General features: G+C 36.0%; 2 protein-coding genes across 3 annotated transcripts in view; both read right to left on the bottom strand.

Moving 5' to 3' along the window:
• IQCB1 (IQ motif containing B1) overlaps positions 1–26,324 on the bottom strand; it is a 46,877-nt gene that overhangs the window by 3,129 nt on the left and 17,424 nt on the right. For both annotated transcript variants that reach the window (XM_079922255.1, XM_079922256.1), the window contains exons 6-13: positions 25,432–25,525; positions 20,705–20,804; positions 17,548–17,726; positions 15,455–15,564; positions 14,737–14,846; positions 10,949–11,091; positions 9,187–9,335; positions 1,463–1,594 (exon numbers count right to left, since the gene is read on the bottom strand). In XM_079922255.1, coding sequence (XP_079778381.1) covers positions 1,463–1,594; positions 9,187–9,335; positions 10,949–11,091; positions 14,737–14,846; positions 15,455–15,564; positions 17,548–17,726; positions 20,705–20,804; positions 25,432–25,525 — 1,017 coding nt within the window. The remainder of the gene's footprint in view (positions 1–1,462; positions 1,595–9,186; positions 9,336–10,948; positions 11,092–14,736; positions 14,847–15,454; positions 15,565–17,547; positions 17,727–20,704; positions 20,805–25,431; positions 25,526–26,324) is intronic.
• On the bottom strand, positions 6,565–7,134 carry PIR (pirin; the record flags this gene model as incomplete). Its single annotated transcript, XM_079922803.1, is given in 4 exon segments — positions 6,565–6,609; positions 6,613–6,752; positions 6,755–6,877; positions 6,880–7,134. Coding segments are annotated over 4 exon segments (477 nt in total), but the record flags the coding sequence as incomplete, so codon positions are not given.

The raw sequence follows: 26,324 nt of genomic DNA, 5'->3' as shown, positions 1-26,324 counted from the left end.
AAAAAGTGTCACATGAAGGACACATATATCAAAGTATGTTTCACTTAACCACTTAGTAGAGGTTCTAGAATGCTTAGCTGTCTCTCATCAATTGAATGTTATGGTTGATATCTACCTTGTACTCTTGAGCAAGCATTAAATAGCCTCTTAAAAGCAGCTTTAAATGAAAATGCAGGTGGGCCAGATTCTTTTTGGTATGCTCCTATACCTCACTTCCTCACATAGTATGGTATTCTGGGAGAAGAGATAAGATTGAGAAATCATAGTGAAAATTACAAATGGTTTGGTAAAGATACTGGCCTGGAAGAGGAGTAACAAGACCAATCCTTTTGTTCTAGCCCCACCTGGTAAGACTACCTAACTTCTTGTCCTATCCCCACTCCCAAACTTATCTAAGACATAATGTTATAACGGCTTCTAATTTCACAGAACAAGGGACAAAATCATTCAAAGGACCATATTCTTTTGGCTAGTCAGCTACTTTAAAAGGAACTTACCTAATTAGTTTGGACAAGGATGAAATAATCTCAACATTGAAGCTGACAGAGCTTCTGACACCCCAGCTTTCTCAAATATTCCAGTTCATGGATCTTGGATACAGCCCTGTTCCAGCTAACACCTTACTTTTCAGCCACAGAGTAACAGGTGTACTAGAGTATGGCTAGAGCAGCACTTCTTTTTTTAACAGGAGAATGCATCACAATCACACACAGTGCATTAAAAAAAATAGAGATCAAAGACCTAAACATAAGGACTAAAACTATAAAACCCTTAGAAGAAAAGACAGAGGAAAAGCTTCATGATATTAGATTTGGCAATGATTTCTTAAATATGACACTGAAGGCACAGACAACAAAAGAAAAACCAGACAAACTGTACTTCATCAAAATGAAAAAGTTTTGTGTATCAAAGGACACTATCAACAGTAAAAAGGCAGCCCACAGAATGGAAAAAAATGTTTGTAAATCATACATCTGATAAGGGATTAATATCCAGAATATACAGAGAACTCCTAAAACTCAACAACACAAAAACAAACGACCTGATTAAAAAATGAGCAAAGGACTTGAATTGAAATTTCTCCAAAAAAGATATACAAATAGCCAATAAACATATGAAAAGATGTTCAAAATCACTAATTATTAGAGAATGCAAATCCAAATCACAATACCACTTCACATTCATTAGGATGTGAAAATAATAAATGTTGGTGAGGATGTGAAGAAGTCTTGCTGACGCAGTACGGAAAACCACTAATTTGAAGTGAAGTCTCCCTTACTATTGACTTTACTTATATGGTCCACGTAATTATAAGACGCCAAATCCATTGACTACGGTAAAGCAACTGCATTACCTTATGCCAAAAATAAATGTACATATACAGCTGAGACACTTATTTGTTGGTGAATATCACCCACTGCAATAATGTAACACTGGTACCATGGCACAAAAGCCTACATACGGGATGTCTTCTGATATAGTCATCCACTTGTTGCTTCAGTTCAACTCTGCGTGCATCAGTGAGTTCTCTGAGTCCTTGCCAAGGAGCAAATAGTTTCTTTTTCTTACGGCACTTTGCTAGGAATTTAAGAGTCTGGGACAAAAAAAAAAAAAAAAAAAAAAAAAAAAAGATTTGTGATTTTTTTTCTTCCCTAGCAGAACTATTTCCTTCCTACCAAAACATATGATAGTGACAACAGCTGTTAACCCTTTTATGTATGGGGAGAAAGATAGGATTGTGACTGGGGTGACAGAGGACAATAACTTTATCGTTATATTCTTCTGTAGTGTTTTAATATTTTACAAGGATATATTCATGTATTATTTGTACAGAAGGCAATAAAGAAAAAAAAAGGGAAATCAGCTTTGGGTTCTAGTCTTAATTCTAGCCCCTTATAAAACTGTTTGATTTGGGGCAACTCATTCAATCTCTATAGGATAGGTTCTATGTCTACAGAAAACAGGGATCCCAATTGTACTTAGCCAAAGGATTGTAAAGATCAAGGAGAAGGTATACAAGAAAAAGCTTGGTAAATGAATGTGCTTTCTCCTGTCCTTCAGAATGAATTCCTGGTAAGAAATCTTTTAACAGGCAAGATGTGGAGACACATCTGAAATTATTCTGCCCAATTTTTTTTTCACTCTTCTCCCTTCTTTGTAGTTTTTACTTTCATCGAAGTTATATGTTCACATTGCTTAAGGCAAGGGTTGGCAAATTATGGCCCACAGGTCAATCCAGTCTGCTGCCTGTTTTTGAACAGCTGAAAAATGGTTTTTTACATTTTATATGATTACAAAGTTCAAAAGGAAAAGAATTAATTCATGACATGTGAAAATTATGTGAAATTCAAAATTCAGTGTCTACAAATGTTTATTGAAACAAGAGTCATGCTCATTTGTTTACATACTATCCACAGCTTCCTTTGGGCTACAACTGTAGAGTCGAATAGTTCCAAGAAACTGTATGACCTGCAAAACCTAAAATATTTTACTATTTGATGCTTTCCAAAAAGTTTGTTGATATAACTATTGTTTAAAGTGTCAGTTTTAGAAGAATTGTTAAAAACCTCTCCCCCAAAGACAGCAACTTTAGTTCTTTCAGGTTTTTCTTCTGATGTTTATCTCCATCTACATTTTTGTGATTTTTTTCAGTGATAGGTATTATCTATTGACTTTCTTGTATGAAAGATAAGGACTTAGCTCTCTTTCACACATACTTTTTATATCTCCAAATATCCAATATTATTAAATCATAATTTTAGTTAATGTTCAGTGTTTACATTATTATGACTGCATAAAGGCTATTCATTTTTCAACCATGTAGTGATGATTACTTTTTCTTCCTTGCATATTTTTATTTTCACTGGAATTAATAACTCTATTATTTTCCTGTGCTTATTTTTCTATATATTTATCACTGATTATCACAATTTCTGCCCTAACTGTTCATACATTAAAACACATCAGGCAATCTATCAAATTAATTTCCTTAGATACACATATTCTGGAGCTTTCTGACTTGTTCCAATCTGGATAGATTATTCCCTATGCTTGGTGCGTAGCTGTCATCCCGAGATCTCCCATTCCCCATCATCTTGGTGACTCTTTTCATCTTTCCTTTGTGTTTCCTGGATTCCATGTTGTCCTTTCTTGGGTTATTCCTTTGTTTCAGAGACTTTGTGATGCATAAAAATGTCTTTAGTGTATCTTTACCTTTAACTGATGGTTTAGTTGGATGTAGAATTCTAGTTGGAAATCATTTTCCCTCAAACATTTGACAGCCTTACTCCAATTATCTTTTAGCTTCCAATAATGCTGTTGAGGAGTACTTTTTGCCCCAGTGTATTTCACAATAATGTGAAATAGATGTGAGTGTATTTTTGTCATTGTATTGGACATTCAGTCTTTTTAATCTAAACCACATGATATTCAATTCTGAGAAATCTTAAATTATTTGATTTCTTCTCCTCCAGTTTTTTTTTTTTTTCTTTGTTTCAAATGTTTGACCTCCTAGACTGGTTCTGGTTTCCTTTTGCCCTGCTCTCTAGATTTCCCAAACCTTTTTTTCTAGCCCTTTTATTATGTCTTTCTTTTTTCTGTCAAATTTTATTCCATTTGTTCCCTGTTATCCAGCATCTTGGTTTTTGCTTCATGTATTATTTTCTTTTAGCTCTCGGAGAAAATAATACATTTTAAAAGTTTTCTTATCCCTGCAATATCTCTATTTCCACCAAGTAGTTTTATTCTATTTGTTTTGGCCTTAGCTTCCTGCAGACGTCCAGTGATACTTTCAGCTGATATTTAAGAGTGGGCACTAAAAAGCTGTTTAGAAATGCTGAGCAGATGGGTAGGGTTTATCTATTCTGTACTTCTTTATAGGGCTACTGAACTGAGCTGTTTCATTGGAGTACCTCATTGTGAGTACATGTATAACTATTCCCTTGGGCTGTTCAGATTTCCTAAAGAAAATGTTTTCAACCTACTGTTTACAGGATACAAGCCTGGCTGACAGCACTGAGATCTGAGAAGAAAAAAGGGCTTGGAGGTTTTCACATTCAGTATAAAGATTTCCTTAATACCCTTGTTTTTACTATAGTACTTGAGCCTTCAATTGCGCTTACATTCTCCTATTGAGATTTTCTCCTTTTCTTCTATTCTTCCCTTTTCTTGATTTTTCTTCCTTGCTTCTCCTTCTCTTTCCTCTACTTCCTGCTTTTAGTATGAAGCCAGGCTTATGATGCTACTCTGGGAACTCAGAGTAAAGTTTCCAGAACAGAGGAATTTTTGCCCTTAGATCAGAAAAGTCCACCTTGACATCTCTGTCTCTTTTCCTCATTCTTTGTCATTTTAGGACTCTCTGAAATTGTATTTATCTCCCAATGTTTATTTTTTCAACTGGTTTGTTTCAGTAAGTGCTTTTGTTGTTGGTCTTTAATAGATATGTATATTTGATACTGTTTTGCTATAATCAAGTAGCAAGAATTAGCTATCATTCTGGCTCTAGAGAGCAGACGCCAGCAAACATCACCTTCTTTCTGAGCTGCTTCTTTTTTTTTTTTTTAAGAAGGAACAATTAGGTTTATTTGCTTGTGCCAGGAAATATCTCACATACATTGCTATAAAAACCATGTTTATCACTTTAGTGTGGAATTCTTTAGAAGCACTGGCAACTTTGGAAACTGGATGCACTGAACTGGTGGATGCCACAGATGGAAAATTCTAGAAGGCAGCCAGACCTGCCCTTGTGCTTGTCACTAGTTTCCAGTCTTTGATTTCCAGGTTTTGGCTCTTTCAAAGCCATTTTTCACATTTCTGAAATCAAGAATGGCCTGAGAAATCTCTTCATTTGTGTGCATCAAAAATGAACCTAGAGTAAAAAGAGACATTCAGAAAGTTCTGGGTGATGAGAATTTTCTTCTACCACTAAAATGGTGCATATTTCTGTAGTTCTTAATTTGAAACAAACTCAGGCATATCTGAATAGCAAACGGTTATTTTCCCAGCATCAGATCCTCGAGGATGGTAAAACAGGTTTTTAGGATTGTGTATGATTATAAAGACCAAACTTCAGATAAACATATGCAATTAGACCTCACTCATCCATTGCAGGCTGTCATCAGCAATGGCAATCTCTTTATTAAAAACATTCTTAGGTTTGGTTCTATTATGACCATTTTTGTAGTTTTAGTTCTTTTTACCTTCTTTATTTTTTTTAATTGAGGTATAATTGACATACAATATTATATTAGTTTCAGGTGTCCAACATAATGATTCGATATTTGTATATATTGGGAAATGATTGTCACAAAAAGTCTAGTTAACATCTGTCACCATACGTAGTTAGAGAATTTTTTTTTTTCTTATGATGAGAACTTTAAGGATTTACTGGGGCTTCCCTGGTGGCGCAGTGGTTGAGAGTCTGCCTGCTGATGCAGGGGACACGGGTTCATGCCCCGGTCTGGGAGGATCCCAAATGCCGCGGAGCGGCTGGGACCTTGAGCCATGGCCGCTGAGCCTGCGCGTCCCACAACGGGAGAGGCCACAACAGTGAGAGGCCTGTGTACCACCAAAAAAAAAAAAGATTTACTGTAGTTGTCAGTTAAATAGCATTGGCTGATGTCAAGAACTGAACTGATCTGATAAAAAAAAATTGGCACATCTTGTCATAGTTTTCGTGTCTCTGCAGTATATGAGGCTGTGTCCTTACATGAGGAGTCTAAGTAATTTTTGAAAACTAGTAGCACCTCATTGACAATAACAAAAGATTACAAAAATTTCAAGTCAAGAAAGAATCACATTTTGGATTCTTTAGGGGTCAGCACACTTCTCCATGTTGAACTGTTTCTCTCTCTCTTTTAAAATTTATTTATTTAATTAACTTATTTTTGGTTGCGCTGGGTCTTCTTCATTGCTGTGCATGGGCTTTCTCTAGTTGTGTACAGGCTTCTCATTGCGGTGGCTTCTCTTGTTGCAAAGCACGGGCTCTAGACACGCGGGCTTCAGGAGTTGTGGCTCACAGGCTCTACAGCACAGGCTCAGTAGCTGTGGCGCAAGGGCTTTGTTGCTGCACGGCATGTGGGATCTTCCCGGACCAGGGATCGAACCCATGTCCCCTGCCTTGGCAGGTGGATTCTTAACCACCTGCCAGGGGAGTCCCAACAACTGGTTGGGACTCGCTACCAGGGGAGTCCCAACAACTGGTTCTCTTTCTTTCTTTCTTTCTTTTTTTTTTTTTTGCGGAACGCGGGCCTCTCACTGTTGTGGCCTCTCCCCTTGCAGAGCAACAGGCTCCGGACGCGCAGGCTCAGCGGCCATGGCTCATGAGCGCAGCCGCTCTGTGGCATGTGGGATCTTCCCAGACCGGGGCACGAACCCATGTCCCCTCCATCGGCAGGCAGACTCTCAACCACTGCACCACCAGGAAAGCCCAACAACTGGTTCTCTTAATGGCTCCTCAGGAATTAGGACAAAGTGGCTTCTCTCAGGATCCTTGTTCTCCACCTGGACACTGTCACCTTCCCCCAGCACAGCTGTGTGATGAGGTTCTATCTTTTGTTGGGTGTTAGGTCCAATATGCACGTTTCCAGATATGGTATAAATGAAGCTTGATCACCCTTTAGGAATAGGCTGGGAATGCTTTGCTCCTTGGTCCAATCTTAACTCCAAATATAAAGTTGGTGTGTAAGTATAAATCTTGGACTTGATTCCCAGGGATTCTCCAGAAATGACAGCAACAGTAACACCATCCTTACGGGTATAGGGATTTTGCTGCTTTTTACTTCCTGGTACCAAGGCTCCACCATCTTCTGTGAGCTCCTCAAATTAACCCACAGCTGTAGGCCATGGACTGACTCCTCCGAGCAAGGCATCTCCGCACAATGCCCCAGCCCATGGTCATCCACTGTAGGTCTCCTGTGTTCAACTGACCAGCATGTCCACAGAAGTCTTCGCTGGCCATGATAACCCCCTTCCAGGAGGTAATACACTGTTTCAAAACCTCAGTGTGGGTGATCAGGAAATCCACCTGGTCTACCGCCTTTAAATTCATCAAACAGTAAAAATGGATCCAGATTTTTAAACTAAGGTCAGCCAATGCTTCTGCGGACCCATGCTCCAACCCCTTCTGACTGCTCCCAGCTAAGCACTGAGGGTAACCTTGCAGGATGCCATATAAAGGCTAAAATGCGAGCATGCTGAGGCTTAGCAGATTGCAGTGCTCTGCAGAAAGAAAAGTCATTTGCCACTTGCACCAAATTGCAGAGGACCATTTAAGCATCCCTGGCCATCTCCCTTGGAGACTCCCCTGGGAGTCTAAAGCTGGCCGGGGAGGGTGGGGTCCTGGTAACTGATCGATGGCACCGGTCCCGCCTGGCCCCATGGGTACCCGGTACTCCAGTGTTCTTGGGGGCCCCTTCTGAGCTTAAGAGATGAAAAAGCAAGAAAAGAAAATCCTGGAACATTAAGAAGGAAAAGACAGCTAATTCTTCAAATTTAATTCTAATACTATACCACTACATAGAACTCCAACTTGTTTACGTAAGGATGTGTAATTTGAAATGAGCAGGTGTACATAAGGTTTTCTTGATTTTTATCTATCTGAGAAACAATGCCTCTCTTTTACGCAAAGTGAGGGACAGAAGGTAAACAACAGTTCTGGCCTTTGTCTGCCAAGGACACTAATAACCAGTTCCTCCTGAGGGATAAGTTCAATGAAATGATATTCCAACTTCGTTCTGTGAAATTGATAATTATTTCCTTTTCTTTGTTATCAAGGTCATCTGCAGTGCTAATAGAAATATAAAATGAGTCAAATATGTAATTTTTAATTTTCTGGGAGGCAGAATAAAAAGGTAAAAACAGGTGAAATTAATATTTTGCATGTACTGAGTTACATAAGCATAACTCAATATATGTAAAATATTAGCATTTCCACATGTAATTAAGACTCCGTGCTTCCACTGCACCACTGCAGGGGACACAGATTCCATTCCTGGTGGGGGAACTAAGATCCTGCATGCTGCCACGGAGCCCAGCCAAAAAAAAAAAGTCGGTAGCCACGAGGTAAAGGTATTAGAAAGGACCCAAGGCACTGATATCCATGGGTCCATGGGTTAATCCTTAGGTGGCATTGCTTAGCAGAGGGTAAACAGCAGATGTGGGTGTGATTCAGTGATGGTGCAGGACGGTTTGTTGCACACATGGCCTAAAATCCCCAAAAGAGCCTGAGAAAGATGGAGGCAGCAGACATCTCTTCCTATTTCCCTAGTATTTACTCTGTTTTTTAAGTGGTTTAAAAAAATCTTTGTAAAAGCTTAATCAGAGAAATCAATAAGGAGACTGTTCAAAATCTATCACTGTGAAAAACTGAAATTGACCTAAAGTTTAACAATAAGGGATTTAACAATAGGGATTAACAAACAAAGTTCAACAAAAAGGGATTTAGGTCAATAAATTGACCTAAAGTTTAACAATAACAATAAATAAGTTTAACAATAACAATAAAACTAAATGCTACATGATCTGAAATCCTAATATGAACGTTAACTATGTATAATAACTAGACATTAGGAAAACTGGTCATTAAGTGAAATAGACAGCCTTGTACTATGCTTTTCCAAGGCAATAAAATATTACTATGCTCCAGATAAATCCCAGGAAGATCATCATTTAAGAACACCATTCTATAATTCAAGAATTACAATGATCTAATTATACCTAATGTATTATCTGTGCATTAAAAAACATCTAATATGATAAGCTGCTCCTACGCAGGACTTTACAATTGACAAAATACTTTCCCATAAATTAGGTCATCTGATCCACATAACAACTGAGTGAAAAAGATAGGGTAGACATTCATTCATATGTCAAGCACATGCAGGAAGCTGACAATAAATAAGACTTCGTTCCTTACCCTTGAGATTCTCATTGCTCAAGTAAGAAAGAAAAAAATTAACAAATAACACTGCATTTTGGTAAATGATGTACAAGGGTCTATGGAAATACTAAGGACTGAATGTCTAAATCATTTTGGCCAGTGATAAGGATGTTCTCATTTTAAGAAACTAAGGCTCAGAAAAGCTAAGTGACTTGACCAAGACTTTACAGCAGATAAACAGGAAAGTCAGGTTTGAACCCATGTCTTTGCCTCCTAATCCAGTACTCTTTTTACTAACTCAGACTCACTGCTCTTTGAAGTGTGACAGCTGCTTTATACTCCACAAGAGATGGCCTCTGTTGGCGAAAATTCTTCCTTTCCCTGTACCCTCTCCAATGTTTCTGGATAATCAATGCTGATTTCTCTTCTATTTCCCGATTATGTTTTTCCACCTGACCTAAAAAGATAACAAACACTATTACAACATACTCACTTCTATGCTTTCTCAAGTTCTAGAATCAGGACAATGAAAGTACCAACAATCTTGCAGTCCTTTTATTTTTTTCAATATTGATTTTCCCAATTCTATTATTTTACAATGGTTATAAGATTTTAGAAACAAAACGCTCCAAAAGCTTTCTCAGATTATGCATCTTCTTTGGAAAAGACTCATATCATTTTTTTTGTCTCAGAGGAATGAGAAAAGGGCTAAAAATCCAATAGCAAGAACATTTAGAAAAAAGAATCACAAGTAAATAGTTAGAAAGTCATTCAGTACTACGAAAAGGGAAAAGCACATTGTGTATATATGTTACCTACTCTGCGTGGTTCTAAATTTCTCTTTAGTCACTCAGTTAGTTCTACAGATGACTTTCTTTTTACTTTCTGGGAGTTAGTCAGCATACAGTCTAGGGTTCACAGTAGCTAAGTGACAGAATAAGGTGGAAGGTAAAAATAAAAAGGGATATATTTGAGAGACAGTACCAAAAATTGATAGGATTTAGTGGTGAACTAGATGTGGAGGGAGGGAAAAAATTCTAGGATGTCTCATAGATGGGACACTGAGTAGACTGTTGGTGCAATTACCTGAGAGATGAGAAATACAGGAAGAGGAAATCAGTGAGGGAAGATAATGACTAGTTTTGAGGATGCTTGTGGATATCTAAGTAAAGCTAACCAATAGGCAGCTGGCTACAGGGCTGTGTTGTCCAATGTAGTAGGCACTAGCCACAACTGGTTACATAAATTTAAAGAAAGTAAAATAAAATTTTAGATCCTCAAGTGCACTAGCCACATTTCAAGTCAACAGCTACCTCTAGCCATTGGTACTGTGAAGATATAGAACACTTCATTTTGTAGAAAGTTCTACTGGGCAGGGCTGGTCTAGAGCTTAGGAGAGAGGGTGAGGATGCAGACAAGATTCCAGAGTGCTAAGCACTCAGTTGGTAGTTGAAGCTGCAGTTATGGATGGGATACCTCAGGAAGAGCAACATGAAAATAATGGGGTAAGGATGGAACCCTGGGAAACATCTGAATTTAAGGGAAAGAAAGAGAAATATGAGGCTAGTGAAGGATACTGGGAATGAGTAGTAGAAGGGGGAAGGAGTAGAACTAAAAAGGAATCTTGAAATGACTCAGATTTCCCAGACTACACTTTAATATTAATTTCAGCTTAGTGTGTCGAAAGTGGCAAGAGGTGTCACAAGGTTTGTACTGAGTTCTGAGGGCAGAATGTAGCAATATTCTAACACCTTACTTAAGTTCAAGGGGGTTCGTTCTTTATGTCAAAGACAGATATCTTTAAGCATAAAATTTTGTTTCACTAATTTATCTGAAAGAAAAGAAAAATTACTGGAGAGATTGCTCATCATAAACTAATAGGCCTTAATCAAAAAAAAATAGTTACTTTTTTTGACTCAAGAGATTTAATAAGATTTATCTGAAAAAGGAGAAACAGGGAAAAGGTCCCCATTTAAAAAAATAAATCATCAGGTAGCTAGGAAATTTGGTTTATTAAAAGATATCCTAATCAGTCTTAATTACACTTATAAAATTGATACTGCCACACACCTGGATGAACTATTTCAAGCATACTCAGCCGTAATTCTCGGGAAAGTCTCATGGCTCTCTGCCTTTGAAGTTGCAGTTGTAATCTGCAGTCCTCTTCTTCCTTCTGTCTACTTAGCTTCAGTAACATCTTTGTTCGCTTAGATCTGTGATGGAAACATTAAGTACACACAATTTTCATAATTATATGTCCACTCAAGAAGTATTTATGAAAAATGGCTTAACCTCACTAGTAATCATATAAATACAGACAGCAAAAAAAATTTCAAAGATAATTCCTAGTGTAGTTAGAGTATGATGAAATAAGTTTTCATGTGCTGCTCTACAACCTTTCTGAAGAAATATTTTGGATACATGCATCAAAATATTTCTGAAGAAATACTTAAAATATGTATCAAAAGCCTTAAAAATGTTAACCAATTAATTCCATTTCTAATTATTTTCATAAGGAAAAATCTAATACGTATATAAAGACTTATGTTAAAGGATGTTCTCCATAGCATTACAACAGTAACAAGTTGAAAACAAACCATATGTCCTACAATAGTGAATTATATAAATAAATACTGGTTCATTCACTGGACGGGAATTCTATAAACTATGAAAAAATAAAAATTTCAAAGAAGCAATCACTGTCCCTAAGGCAGACAAAGAAGAGATAGAGTTATGCCCTTAAGCTCGGTTTCAAGGGGGAAGTTGAAGGGTAGTGGAATATGCCACTCTGGCATAAAGATCGTTTTGAGCTGGAGGCAAATGAGAATCAGGAAACACAGAAAGAAGCCTTCCCAGAGGATCCCTTAACTGGCTAAAAGCAGAAACAGCTGAGAAATGAGGACTGCCATAAATTTCCCCTCCCAAGGAAGTTTTATGGCCATAGAGATGGAACTGCACAAATAACCCATATCTTCCGTAAGTTCCCCAATATATTTACCTTCCCCAATATACTTACCTTCCCACAGTTTGTTGCCCTCAGAAGCCTAAAATCCTTTTCTTTTCACCCGTCACTTCTCTATAAATTATTCTTTGTTAACATCTATATAGGCCCCAATTTTTTTTTTTTTAAGGTAAGAAGTGGATTTATTTAGAGAAATACATGTTCCATAGACAAAATGTGGTCTGTCTCAAAAGGTGAGAACGGCCCTGGGAGAAACACACTCCACAGAGTGTGGGCCATCTCAGAGGGCGAGAGCTATATAAGACCAAATTCTAACCACCCCTTTGAGTTATGCATCATGTCAGGTTTCTTCCATGTGACGTGTGCTACACATGTTAAGAAACTGTTTTTCTCTTGTTAATCTGTTTTTGTTTTTGTCAGTATAATTTTCAGGGCCCCAACCAACGAACCTAAAATGTATAGAGGTAAAAACTGTTTTCTTCCCCTACAAAGTCAAACAAATAAAATTAAAATACCTAAGTATCAGCACCATGATAGAGGAAGGTAAACTGTGAGCTTTCCTGCTTGTGAGGCAGCTGTTAGCTGCTTCAGTAAACCTTGCTGAGGAAAAGGGTACTTAACAGAAAACAAAGTTTCTGACCATGAAAAGTGATTAAATAAAGAAGAAACCCCCAAGAAAGTGCTTTAGCAAGGGTGTGACTATAAAAGAGTACCTCTTGTTGAATCCGAAGCTCTGATGAATCTAGGTCCATAACTGTGAGTGGTGGGCAGTCCCTCCCCCCAAAAAACATGGGAGGGAAACTACTCTGAGATAATAACCTGACCACAAAGAGACAGAAATAACCTTGGCAGAAAACCCAGCTACAAAGGAAGTAAAAGAAATTTGCATAAACTTGCTGCAACTAATAGAAGAGGAAAGGTGCTGAAGCCTGGAGCAAACTGGAGATTAAAAAACTAAAAACGCATTATAATGTGAGATTTAAATAATTTTGGCTTCATGGCTGATGTCTTATAATGGATATATTTATAACTGGTCTGGTGTTGTTTCATAAAGCAATGGAATTTCTATTTTAAAATAGTGGAATCTTAATTAGATTCCACAGATACCTCTCTAAGTGGACAAAATCTTTAATCCTAGGATGCTTTTAAGTAAAGATTTTAATATTGCAAAGAAAAGTAAACTGGCAAATTTGGCAACTACTGTAAGACTAAACATTAAAGGTCTGAATCCATGGCATAGGGGCACCTTTAAATGTAAGATACATAGCTGAGAATGGTAGCAGGAAGATCCATAAGGGATAACTACTCTGAGTTCACTACAAAGGTAAGGCTATACCAAGAACATCTCAGACTCTTGAATAGAAGAATATACAGTGTGACTCTCAAAATATTCATCATCTCCCAAACTTATTTAACCAAAGAAATAACTTTTTAAATATTTTTAAAGAAATAGCTAGTAGGATAGACAAACTCTGAGCAATGCTGGAATGGATTATACTTGCTTCTCATGAGTACTATTTACTTAACAGATCTGCCTGTCTAACTAGATTTGTAAATCTTCAAGGGCAAAAAATGTGCCATATGCATTTTCCTCTAAGTGCCCAGTAACATGCTAAAAAAACCTTTCTATTATTTTAATCTTGTGAGGTACACAGACAATTATCCCCATCTTATAGATGGGAAATTTGAGGCGAGAGAGGTGGGGCAACTTGTCCAAGATCATTCAGTTCACAAGTTGCTGAGGAGGGATACAAACTCAAGTCTGTTTAACTCTCCCAATACCTAGCACAGCCTCTGGCATATATTAGGCACTTGAAGCATGCTTAAAAAATTAACGATTTTTTGGCTACCAACAAAACTCATGCCCAATGATATTAATAACTTATCTTTTAAGTTTTCTCTGAAGGAAACTTTTATCAATGAAAAGCATGTCCACTAAGGGACACAGCCAGAGTGGCTTCAATACCTTCCACTAACCCATCCAGATTCTTAGAGGCAATGGAAAGAAAACACACAGACACAAATGACTTAGCTCCTAAGGTCATTTATGATAAAGTGGAGCCATCTCAGAGGTGATTTCTCATGCAGCCTAACTTAAAGCTAAATTTTAGTTCACTATTTTAAAACACATTTGTAACTGAGAAACACAGCTGCAGTTATTAAAAGAATAGTTTCAGTTTTCTTAAAAAAAACATTGACTTCTGGAATATGCAAGTTACACTTAAGTGAACTAAAATTTAGCTTTAAATTAGGTTACATGAAATCACCTCTGAGATGGCTCTAATTTATCAACAATGACCTAAGAGCTAACTCATTTGTGTGTGGTGTGTGTGTGTTCTTTTTGTCACCTCTAAGAATCTGGATGGATTAGTCATGTAAAAACTGGGCCATGTCTTCAGTATTTCATTTTTAGTTTACTTGAAATAGCAACAAATGACAAACTATGTCATATCTCAATGACCATATGTATCCATGCCATATTTACTGAGGAAAATCAGGTTAACATACTTAAACCTTTTTGTACTCATACACATTTTTACCAAAATTACATATGAACAATTATGGCAACTTTTAGTTTTAAGGGTTTGATGAGATAATTGACCATTACTGGCTCCCTCTATAGGCCTGGCCCACAAGAAAGTCTCATTAAGTGAACAGGATTGTGTATTTGTTACATCACATTCCTGTCTTACATTATGTCTTTTGCCTTTGGAAGTACATCTAGTTAATGAAGTGCTGGTACTCAGAAATGTATGAAGCAAGAATGAAAGAAACGGATTAGAATATTGAAAAAGAAAAAAAAAACACCCCAAACTATAAGTTTTCATTCAGCTATACTCTAATAAGATACATCTAGCCCTCTCAGATCATAATTCCTCTCACCCAAATTTTTTACCTGAAACTCCTCTGCAAAGTAATCACAGCAGATGGAAGCTTCTTTAATCTCTTTCTAGTCTGGAAACCCTTCCAATAAGCTTGAATCAAGCAAGCTGCTTGATGCAGTTTCTGAAATTAAAGGCCAGAATTAATTTAGAGACATCTCTAGGAAAGTCTTTTTTAGAAGTTTACTTCTTAAAATATCAGGCCTGGGCAAGTATTAATCTCCATTTTTAATAAGCTGAGCAGGAGGCAACATCTGCATAGGCCCAGGACAGGGAAGGCCTAAGAATATTAAACCTGATCTCCCAAAGGAAGCTCAGTTAGGCATTATCTAGAATGTATTCAAGATACAGTCTAGTTAGCTTCAAATTCTCCCTGATTAATCTCACTTCCATTCCCATTACAAGGATTTCATAGTTTTGCTTATTTAATGTTTTAACTTCTTTGCTTCACTTCCTATGCCTGGCTTCATTTATTCAAAGATTCAAGGGTATGAGGGACTCTTTGTATAGGTTTAAAAAAAAAAAGGCTCTGGGGTTAAAAATTTAGACCGTAAACAACTCCTTCTCCCATCAAACTATGGCTGCTCTGGATGTTAGGGGAAAATAAGTAAAGGAAGGGGGAGAGAGAGCAAATAAAAGATTCAAGAGACTACCACTATCCAATATTTTGAAACTAAAATGTTTACTGAAATGTTAGTAAATATCATGCAAATTATTTTTATAATTTAATACCTGCTCTTCTACTTCCTGATAGACCTTAGGGCTTAAAAGACCAATGAGCTGTCTAAGTTCTTGACTAAACTCTGTCCCAGGCTCTTGTTTATTTAGTAGACTTCTGAGTCCTGAAATGCAATAACAAAGGCACAACTATTAATAATAAAATATGATTTTGCTATCTAATCAGAATTAATTTGAGGTTAAAAAGTCTAGTTTAGAAACAAATGAAAACAATAACAAGATTAATCACATGATTTTTCTTTTTCCTTTTCTCAAAAACTTCTAGATTGAGGTCTTTAGGATTTTCCACTGTCCTGGAGTTCTTATGTGCTTACTCGTGAGATCTGATGCAAAATCTGTCTAGTCAACCTCTTTAATTAAAAAAAAAAAGCGAGAATGGAATCACTGCGATAAGTCAAAGGGTAGAGACATATAGTTGTGGTTTTTTTTTTGAACATAAATACCTTAAACAAAAACATTTAAAAAAAGATAATGAATACATACTGAGTAAATGCCTATCCTGTGGAAGCACTTAAGCAGGTTATTAGTTACTACTAATTATATGGAGTTATTATTACATAAAAATATACAGTAATGTATGTAATTTGGGGTAAATCAATAGGTTCCTGAGCATTTATTATAGGAGAAGTGCTATAATATTAAAATACTGCACTTTCATCCCAAATTAAAACTGAGTAGTAATATAAGTTACAAAGTAAGTACTATTTCCAGCGTATGGAGGAATGATGTATTATAATGTATGTACACAAGATACATCAGCAAGGGAAAATGGCCTTGGAGTGTACAAATGGGGAAGCCACTAGATAGGTCTTTCCATGTCATACTTTCTTCAAGACTCAAGTTCTCAGCAGTATTAATAATTGTAAAATATCTTGAGGAAACTGAATAAGTTCTACTGTTGAGAAAAGAAAGGGAGACAGCTTAAGATAAAATTCCTTTAGAATGAACTGTTGGACATTCACATTTCTATAGAGGAAATCTAATTACAGAAATAAAAAAATGTGTATCTGGCACAATATCATCTAGACAGTTTTATTACTGGCACTTCTCTCCCTATTTCTATAATACATAAAATAATTACAATGTTCACAGTAATGACTCATGCAAGATAAGTCACTAAAGTGCCTTCCAAATCATCAAGAATGATTAAAGGCCATTGTAATAGTTTTGGTATTAAATGCATCACATTATATTCTAATTCTTGAAATTTTATATATAATATAACCCTGTATTAGTAAGTATATTTAATCAATTAGAAACCTACTTCTTGACCATACCAAATAAGAAAATATATTGTAATGGATTCATGGCTCTGGCTAGCAAAGAAATAAAACAAAGCTAACATATAACTTTGATTAACAGTTGAAAAAAAAAAAAAACTACCTGAGTAATTCTGGGTAAACACCTACATTTTTTCCATGCCTCTGTTTCCACTGCTATATAATGAGGATAAGAGTAAACATCTCACAGGATTGTTATGAAGATTAAATATTTTAATACACATAAAGTATGAGGAATAGTCATCTGACACATAGTAAATGCTCAATTAAATGAAAGATTATTCTATGGTAATGGTAAAACACTGAGTCCTTTCCTTCTCAAGTTTTCTGACTTTTTATTCACATATATGTTTGATTTTGGAGGTGAGGGAAATTTTTTGTTTGTCTTTGAGGAAAGGCAGTATAGGAGTTGAAGAGTAATTATTAATTGATGTAAAGATCAAAAGGGCTGTCAATCTCTGAAGCACAGCTCTATTTTCTCAGTAAAGTTAGGTAAGATCACTGATCTTTTTTTGGTCATTATTTTACTACACTATATGGTATAATCAATACACAGCCTTTTTGTCAGAGAGGGAGCAAATATTCATTGTAACCTTGTCAATAAGGTATCATATGCCACCTGTTGAGACATGAAGATGGCTGGATTACATAAAGGTTTTTTCCCTGAACTGTTATCTGCTGTGACAGAGTTTATCTGCACATTTCAATTATTGACTTTTTAAAAACACAGGTATTTTGTTTTCCATAAACCATCAATAAAAATGTTCTTTTTGAGACTTTCAAGAACAGAAAGAATATATGTACTACCTTTGTAGCAGGCACTTAGTCTCAGTAAAATCAAAATTTCCTGATGGGATTTAGCCATCAACAGTAGGAGTCTTGTAGCAGTACTTCTTATGACTGGACTAGGAGTTGATAAAAGTTTGAAAACAACTTCATCTAAAATTGAATGCAGGGTTTTCACTTCTATTCTGAGTAAATCACCACTAATAGAACAAAATAAAAAAAAAAGTACCGTTACTAAACGACACATAAGTATCTCAAAAAATTAAACATTACAGGTGCAGCAAGTTAATGCCTATGGCCTGATCCATGAAGATAACAAATAGTTTAAGCAGATAGCTTAGTTCCAAAAATACATCACATTAAATCAATTAATTGAATTCTTACTGTAAGGCACCATGCTAGGTAAAGTAAGGAATACAAAGTTGACAAAGAAACTTGCAATCAAATACTGGAGGAAAGATAAATGTGCAAAATAGTAAATAGATGGTTCAAAAGCTTCAAGGCAATAATAAGAGGAAGATCACAGGACATTAAGTACATGGTTCACTGCTTAATGATGTACGAAGACAAACATGTTATAGGAATTCAATTATCATGTACTTAATATAGAAGGAACTTTTTCTTTTAGTATTCCTCTATTACACTAACAACGTCATGTTGCATTACTGATGTCATGAAAAATTACCTGAAACGTCGAAATAGTCAAAAGGGATTACTGGGTGTTCTTTTACTCACCCCACCAAGGAATATGTGATTTTCTAGGGGTGTGTACCTTTGATTATCCATTTACTACTGATTAGGATATTTTGCAATTCTGTAAAAGTAGATGTTGGCTTGTAGAAAGCAAATAATGGCAATGATTATTATCTGAGAACAATGCAAAGAGATTCTTACTCAACAACAATATAAATGACTTTTATCCACTAGAAAAAGTAACCGTAAAGGTTATGCCTGATATTCTCTACCATTCAGTTTCTGAGATAAAATGTTCTTCTGATCCTCTTCCATCCTCTACTTACAGATTTTTGACCATTCTTTCTCAGTCTTCTTTGTGGGCTCCCCTTCCCCAATATACCCCTTAAAGGTTACTCCCCAGGATTCTATTTTCAGCCCATTTCTTTTCTCAGTCTATTCATATTTTCCACTGAGCTCATCTTCTCTCATGTTTTTAACTATCGGTTTTAGGCTAACTCATAAGTCCACAGTTCTAGTCCAGATCTCTTCCAGAAGTCACATTCACTTGTCAGTGGACATTTAAGTTGTCTTGTCTTTGGGTGTTACAGATAAAGCTGCTATAAACATTTGTGTACAAGTCTTTGCATGGACTCTTATTTCTCTGTCTGCTGAAAATATCTACCTATGTTGGACATAACCAATATTGAATTTGTTTTGGCTATACCACTGTCTATTATCCATTATAGAAAACTTGGTGTCATACCTGAATGCATCCTTTATTTTACTCCGTATCAAAATGCTCATGAAGACCTGATGATTTTTTATTTTGACCAGCTTCATTAAAGTATAATTGATATACAACAAACTGCACACATTTAAATGTACAATTTGGTAAGTTCTGACATTTCCCCATCACAATCAAGATAATGAACATACCCATCACCCATCAAAGCTTCCTTTTGCTTCACTGTAGTCCCTCCCTTCTTACCTTCCCTGGCACCTTATACTCAGGCAACCACTGATCTGCTTTCTGTCACTATAAATTAATTTACATTTCCTAGAATTTTATACATAGTTATGATTGTAGATCCTATCTGAACATCATCAGTTTGCAGAAATGATTACTTTGTATTCCTAAAGGAAGAGGGGGAAAAAAAAGAGCAAAGCAGAGATTCTATCATGGCACAAGTTTGATTTCCTCATCCTTTTAAAGCCAAATCAAAGTATGACCATTTCTGCTAAACTTCCTGCCTTTGTATTACTTTACAAATAAAGAAAATTTTAAGATGTAGGCAGTTTCAATAACCAGATGTGGTTAAGTTGCTTGGAAACAATTTGATCCTTTCAGATCTTGCTTTCATTTTGTTGGGATGATCCAGAATGGTGCTCAGTCTAGTGCTATTATCCCTTACTACTAGGATGAAACCATCCTGAGTACACTCAGTGCTCCATTTTTCATGTAGTTTTCCAGTTTGGCTGCTGGAATCAGTCAGTATTCTTGGCTCTGTGTTTCTGGTACTGCTCCTTTTAATCCTTCTGGATTACTGTTTTCCACGACATTGGATAGTTTCCTCAAACGCATGTGCTGATCAGTACTCTACTGAAAACTTGTAGGGGACTCTGCAGATCTCTAGGGTTCTCTCTTTGTGTAGCTCTCTCTTCTACGGTATCCTGTCTTATAAACTCTAGCCTACTTTTCACCCTCTGCATGTTGTTTCTTACCTGTGTGCACTTGCTTATATTGTTACCTCTGCCTAGAAATACTGTTTTCTCTTCTTCCTCCCTGGCTAATTTCTTATCCGTAAAGTTTCATCTCAGGTGTTAACCTTCTCCAGGAAGTAGCCCCCCCTCAGTTTGGTTTAGGAGCTCCTCTAATACTTGTGTACCCTTAAACATGGTAACTTATTACACTGTAATATAATTGTCCTTATGTGTTAGTCTCTTCCACTATACTGTAAGCTATTTGAAGACAAAGTTCATATCTTAATCAATTTTGTAAACCCAATGACAGACGAATACTTGGCACGTATAGTAGATGCTTAACAAATCCATATTGAACTGAAAGAATCAATGATTTCAACAGTGTTTACTCTGCCTTTCTATTTTAACCTGGGAAAATTGCCTATTACTTCTTTTATGCCCTTCTATAGCACCTGGCAAATACTAAGCTTGCAGTTTGCTAAATAAATATATGATTAAATATTTTTTATTGTGATCCCAATATCTTCCTTCAGATATCACAGTAATTTTTCTTCTCTAAGCCTGCGATTTGGATTAAAATCTTCTTAAGCTCTAAGATAAGATACAAATTTGATAACAAATTTCCAATCTTTTACAGTATTTTACATCCATTTTTTTCTGAAATACAATGGTAATAATAGAGCTTTTTAAATGCCATGTACAAGTCATATGCAATCGAAGATTTTAGGAAAATTGGAATAAAATTGGTAATGCTTCTGATCACAAATAAAAAAATTCTACATATTTTGTAAGGCCAAGTTACCTGTTGATCTGTAGTATGTTCTGTAGCATGGTCATGACCGTAGATCCTACCTGAACATTGTCAGTTTGTAGTAAGTGCAAGAAATGATCACTTCGCAGTACTAAAGGAAGAGAAAATAAGATTAAGATTCTATGATGATACAATTAGTATTTACTTGCCCTTTCAAAACCAAGCCAAAGCATAATCATTTCTGTTAAACTTCCTGCCTTTATATACTTTGCAGTAAAGATTTTCTAGAATAGTTTCAATAACTATAATAGATAGCTATCCCATTTTTATGGACAGTTACAAATAAAGAAATACTAAGCTAAGATGGGACTTCCCTGGTGGCGCAGTGGTTAAGAATGTGCCTGCCAATGTAAGGGACACAGGTTCCATCACTGGTCTGGGAAGATCCCACATGCCACAGAGCAACTAAGCCCATGAGCCACAACTACTGAGCCTGCACTCTAGAGCCCACGAGCCACAACTACTGAGCTTGTGTGCCACAAATACTGAAGCCTATGCACCTAGAGCCCGTGCTCCGCAACAAGAAAGCCACCGCAATGAGAAGCCCATGCACTGCAACGAAGAGTAGTAGCCCCCGCTAGCTGCAATTAGAGAAAGCATGAAGACCCAATGCAGCCAAAAATAAATTAAAAGAAAAATAAAGAAATACTAAGCTAAGAATCTACTGTTATCTCCCCTTAAATTAAAAGTAAAATATAAAATCCTAAAACTGAATCTCCTTTTCTAGCAGTGAGTTCAGTGAAAAAAACCAAATTTTCTGTGAAAAAAAGAGAATGTGAAGGAATAGCAATGGTACAGATGACCGTAATCAGTGGCTCATGTCCTTAAAAATTTAATTGTTATATAATGTATCATATTTATCATGTTTGCTAATATCTTATCTTAAATAATAATAAATCATTAATTACCCAGAAGAGTATTTGTTTGTATTGGTTTATAATTTTTAGGTTCTGAGCAGCCAGTTATGAAGACTTGGCACTGGATGCTTACGCAGGTCGCTTAACCTCTCAGAACATCTATTTCTGCCTGTATAAAACTAAAAATAACAGCTCTTTCACAGACTACTGTAAAATGTCCTAGAACAGCGTAGGTTCCCAGTAAATGTCAGTTTATAGTCCTTTCTTCACTAACTGATCAGAATTTTTTTAAAAAATAAATTTATTTATTTTTGGCTGTGTTGGGTCTTTGTTGCTGTGCACGGGCTTTCTCTAGTTGCGGTGAGCGGGGGCTACTCTTCATTGCGGTGTTCAGGCTTCTCATTGCAGTGGCTTCTCTTGTTGTGGAGCATGGGCTCTAGGTGTGCAGGCTTCAGTAGTTGTGGCGCACGGGCTGTAGAGCACAGGCTCAGTAGTTGTGGCACATAGGTTTAGTTGCTCCGTGGCACGTGGGATATTCCCGGAACAGGGTTTGAACCCATGTCCCCTGCATTGGCAGGTGGATTCTTAACCACTGCACCACCAGGGAAGCCCCTCAGAATTTTAATTAAAGTGGGATCAGGTATGTTGGCAAGGCAGCTCTGTGAACACTACCCTAGCTTCTACAAAACAACCTTCCTCTTTTCCTCTTTCAGTTTCCTGAGGGAACGTATTTGATTTCTTTCACATACTAACTACTGTTCTTCATTTCTATTTATATAATACAGTATTTCAATATCTCACCAGATACCATTCTTTTTTAATGTTTAACAACTTCAAAGCACAATACCACTACTATTAAATATTTTTATGGCTTCTAATTTTCTATTCTTTAATAGCAAAAAAATTCTCCTCTGTAGCTGGGATAAGTGTATTTTTCCATTTTTGTCTACTTAAAGATGTTTCATTAACAACTCTTTAATTAAGTTTGAATTCACTGAAATCATATAGTATCTAGTGTGTATATACCTTTTTTCTATATTGGAAAAATTATGATAATTTATTAAAGTTATTCTACTTTATTTTTTATACTATTTGTCTTATATTATTATATAACTTATTTTTGGAGCCTCTATTATGTTTTTCAAGTGCAGTCAGATAACTATTTGGTCCCCCAAACTAAAACTGATACTTCTGCCCATTTCTTTCTTTAATTAAACTTTTTACAATTAAAGTTTCAAACATATGTAAGAGAGAACAGTATAATGACCCTGCATGTACCAGTCACTCAACTTTAACAGTGATCAACTCACCAACAATCTTGTTTCACCTATCCCATCTACTTCCTGCCTCTCATTTTATTTGAAAGCAAATCTAAGACATCAAATCATTTTATCCACAAGTATTTCAATACATATTCCCCCAACATATGAATTATTAAAAAATAAAACATAGCCATTATCTAACCTAAATAGTCATGATTCCTGATTTTATCAAATATCCAGTCAGTCCTCCCATTTCCACTTTTTGTGTGAATTTTTTTTTTTTTTGCCATATGCAGGCCTCTCACTGTTGTGGCCTCTCCCGTTGCGGAGCACAGGCTCCGGACACGCAGGCTCAGCGGCCATGGCTCACGGGCCCAGCCGCTCCGCGGTATGTGGGATCTTCCCGGACGGGGGCACGAACCCATGTCCCCTGCATTGGCAGGCGGACTCTCAACCACTGCGCCACCAGGGAAGCCCTTTGTGTGAGTTTTTAAAAGTTTATTTGAATCAAGATCCAATTAAGAGTCACACATTGGAACTGGTTATCTTTCAAATTTCTTTTAACCTATGGGTTTCTACTTTACCTTTTTTCCCCCTTGCAATTTATTTATTGACGAAACTATGTCAATTGTCCTATGAGTTTCCCACAGTCTAGCTTTGCTAACTGCATTCCTGGGGTATAATTTAATGTTTCTCTGACCTTCTAAAAATTGGTAGTTGGAGCTCCAGGATCAAAATGATTCATGTTTGAATTTCTGGCATATCCATGTCATATGTGAGGTTATGATGAGGCACTTATTATCTGGTTGTCTCTCCTTTTGAGGTGTTGACAGTGATGGATAATTCACTAAAGGTTGCAAAATAGCACTATTCTATCATACCCTTTCCACTTATTAGTTGGGATATGTTTATAAAGAAAAGTTTCTCCTCATCAATATGTAAGAAAAGGCAGTATAAATGCCGAACTCTCCATTTAACAGTTTTCAAAATGAACTGGTCCCGTAGCAGACTCTAATGGTAACTTTTATTAATAATGGTATGGGAATATATAAAAAAAAGATTAGCAAAATGTTGATAACTGTTGAGGCTCAGTGATGAGTACATAGGGGTTCATTATACTATTCTACTTTCCATAATAAAAGGTTAAAGTTAATAATCTCACTATATTTGACGAGTTTTAATCCACTGTAGTTATTACCCTTATTACTGTTCAAATTTCGCATTTTTAGCTAGTAGAAGCCTCCTTATGTTGGCTCCTGAGTCCTTTTCACAGAATCCTAACAGACTTTGATTGCTTCCTTCCTATCTAGTTATTCAAGATACTTCTGGCTTATCTTGCATATTTTCTACCTCATACCTATATATAGTCAGCCATTTCTCCAAGGAGGTGGTTCTTTTGAGAGAAAAGGTTACTGGACATCCTAATTTTGTATCCAATTGTTTACCTTAGTTTTAATACCTACTTTATTGGTGTTTTAAATCTACCGATTGATCTGAGGAGTACTGTCACTTTTGTTATAATTTTTGAAAAGGAATATGGCGTATTTAAAAATTTTTCAAGTATTCGCTCTCTCACTGTCTCTCGTTAACTAGGTCTTTAATATCTCACTATAGTGTGGCTAAGTACTTTATATTTTTGATAAAATAGTTCTTTAAGTTGGGAAGTTTATACTAATATTTGTTCTATAATGGGAAATGAATAGATAATGCTTATTTTTAAAAGAAGTATTCAAGCATGTTACTTAGCTCTATGTGGATATAACTACCAAAAGTATTAGTTATACTAATCGAAAGTAGTTGCCTTTAGAAAATGGGAACTGGAGTGAGGTGTGAGGGCCAGGGATTGTGTGTATTTTTTAAACAATTCTTACGGAACTATCTGACTCTTTAAATTATGCACAGACATAATTCTGAGAGTAAAAAATAAAATATTAATATTCAGTTCAATTTTAACGTTCTAAAAAATATCAATGTTCTTATATTATTCCTATATAATTACATTTCTCTTAGATTAAATCTTTCAAGAAGGTAAGAATGTTGTCATGATTATTATTAGTTTACTTTCTTAGTCTTAAGGAAACATAATATAAAACTAACATGTATTTGTATTGCTCAGTGTAAGTACAGAAATCCTATATAGTAACTTTCAAGTTTAGTAAAATATCACTATATAAAAGCTTACTCTTACATCAATAGTTAGGCTGTGAGTTAAATTATATCTATACTCTGTACATAGGGATGTCTATCATACTAAGTCTAAAATATAACTGTAATCTTTGGGGGAAAAAAAAAAGATTTTCCCTAGACTAAACTGTTAAGATCATTAATCCTTATCTTAGATTTGCTAAATAGAAAAAACTAAGGAGAAAGTTATATTTTAGCAATTTTCCACTTAATGTAACATCCACATTGTTGATGTTGTCTATTTAAAGCTGGAACATCCAAATGTGCTTTTACTTTTTGTGTGTGGGGTTATTTCAGTGTGGTTTCATTTAACTGTGGTTATCTGTAGTTAATGGGGTATTTATTTTTAGGAAAAAAACAAACTGTTAGCAGGTGACTCTACAATGACTATCAATTAAAAAATCTTGTTTCTTACCATTCTGGATGAGTTGAACATGTCCTCCCAATAGCCAGAAGAGAGAATCAGTCACAATTTCAAAAAAGTGTAGTAATGCATCTTTTTCTTCACCCTTAACACACACAAAAAAAACCAATTGACTTTTCTGTAATTGTTTTAATTAATAAAAGAATAGACTTCTCTCTGAAGAGTCACAGGACCTGGTTTCTGCATCTATCTCAGCTATTTATGAGGTACATGATCTTGTAGCTTTTAGTTTCTTAATTTATAAAACTGTGGTAACAGGCTAGTAATACCTACTCTACTTAACAGAAATGGTTGCTATCCAGAGGTCAAATGGGACAATATACGTAGTATAAGAACTACAAGTTGATACACTAGGATTTTTCGATACCAGCTATACATAAGAATCATCTGCGGAGTTTTAAAAAATATCCCTGTGCACAGGCTTTAGTCCAAACATACTGAAATCTGAATCTCCAAAGTTAAAAGTTGGACCTCTGACTCTTTACAAGGTTAGGTGTGTGATTTGTTTATGTAGCCAGGGTTGAAAATCACTGCAATATGCAAATGTAGGTGTCAACATAAAAAGCATTATTATTAGTGCATTTCAGTTGCAGCTTCTACTCTATGACTCCATGAAGGCAGAGACCATGTTATTTAGCTCTCCACTATACACCCAGTGTCTAAAACAGTTCTGACACACAGTGAATGTTCAATCAATATTTATCCAATAAATAAATGACAATTTTTTCTGCTTCTTTCCTTCTGGAAAGTAGGGTGAGAAATTATTCTACATTAGAGTATGTGTCACAATGGGAAATAAGAAACAGATTACATTCACAATTCTGTCTTACTGGCCACATAATTTTAGTGGAAAGTTGTATAAAGGCCATTTATCTTATCCATGT

Source organism: Stenella coeruleoalba (genome assembly GCF_951394435.1).
Source record: "Stenella coeruleoalba genome assembly, chromosome: 5".
Classification (NCBI taxonomy): Eukaryota; Metazoa; Chordata; class Mammalia; order Artiodactyla; family Delphinidae; genus Stenella; species Stenella coeruleoalba.
The sequence above is the reverse complement of the archived record's forward strand: the minus strand, read 5'-3'. Positions and strand labels throughout refer to the sequence as shown.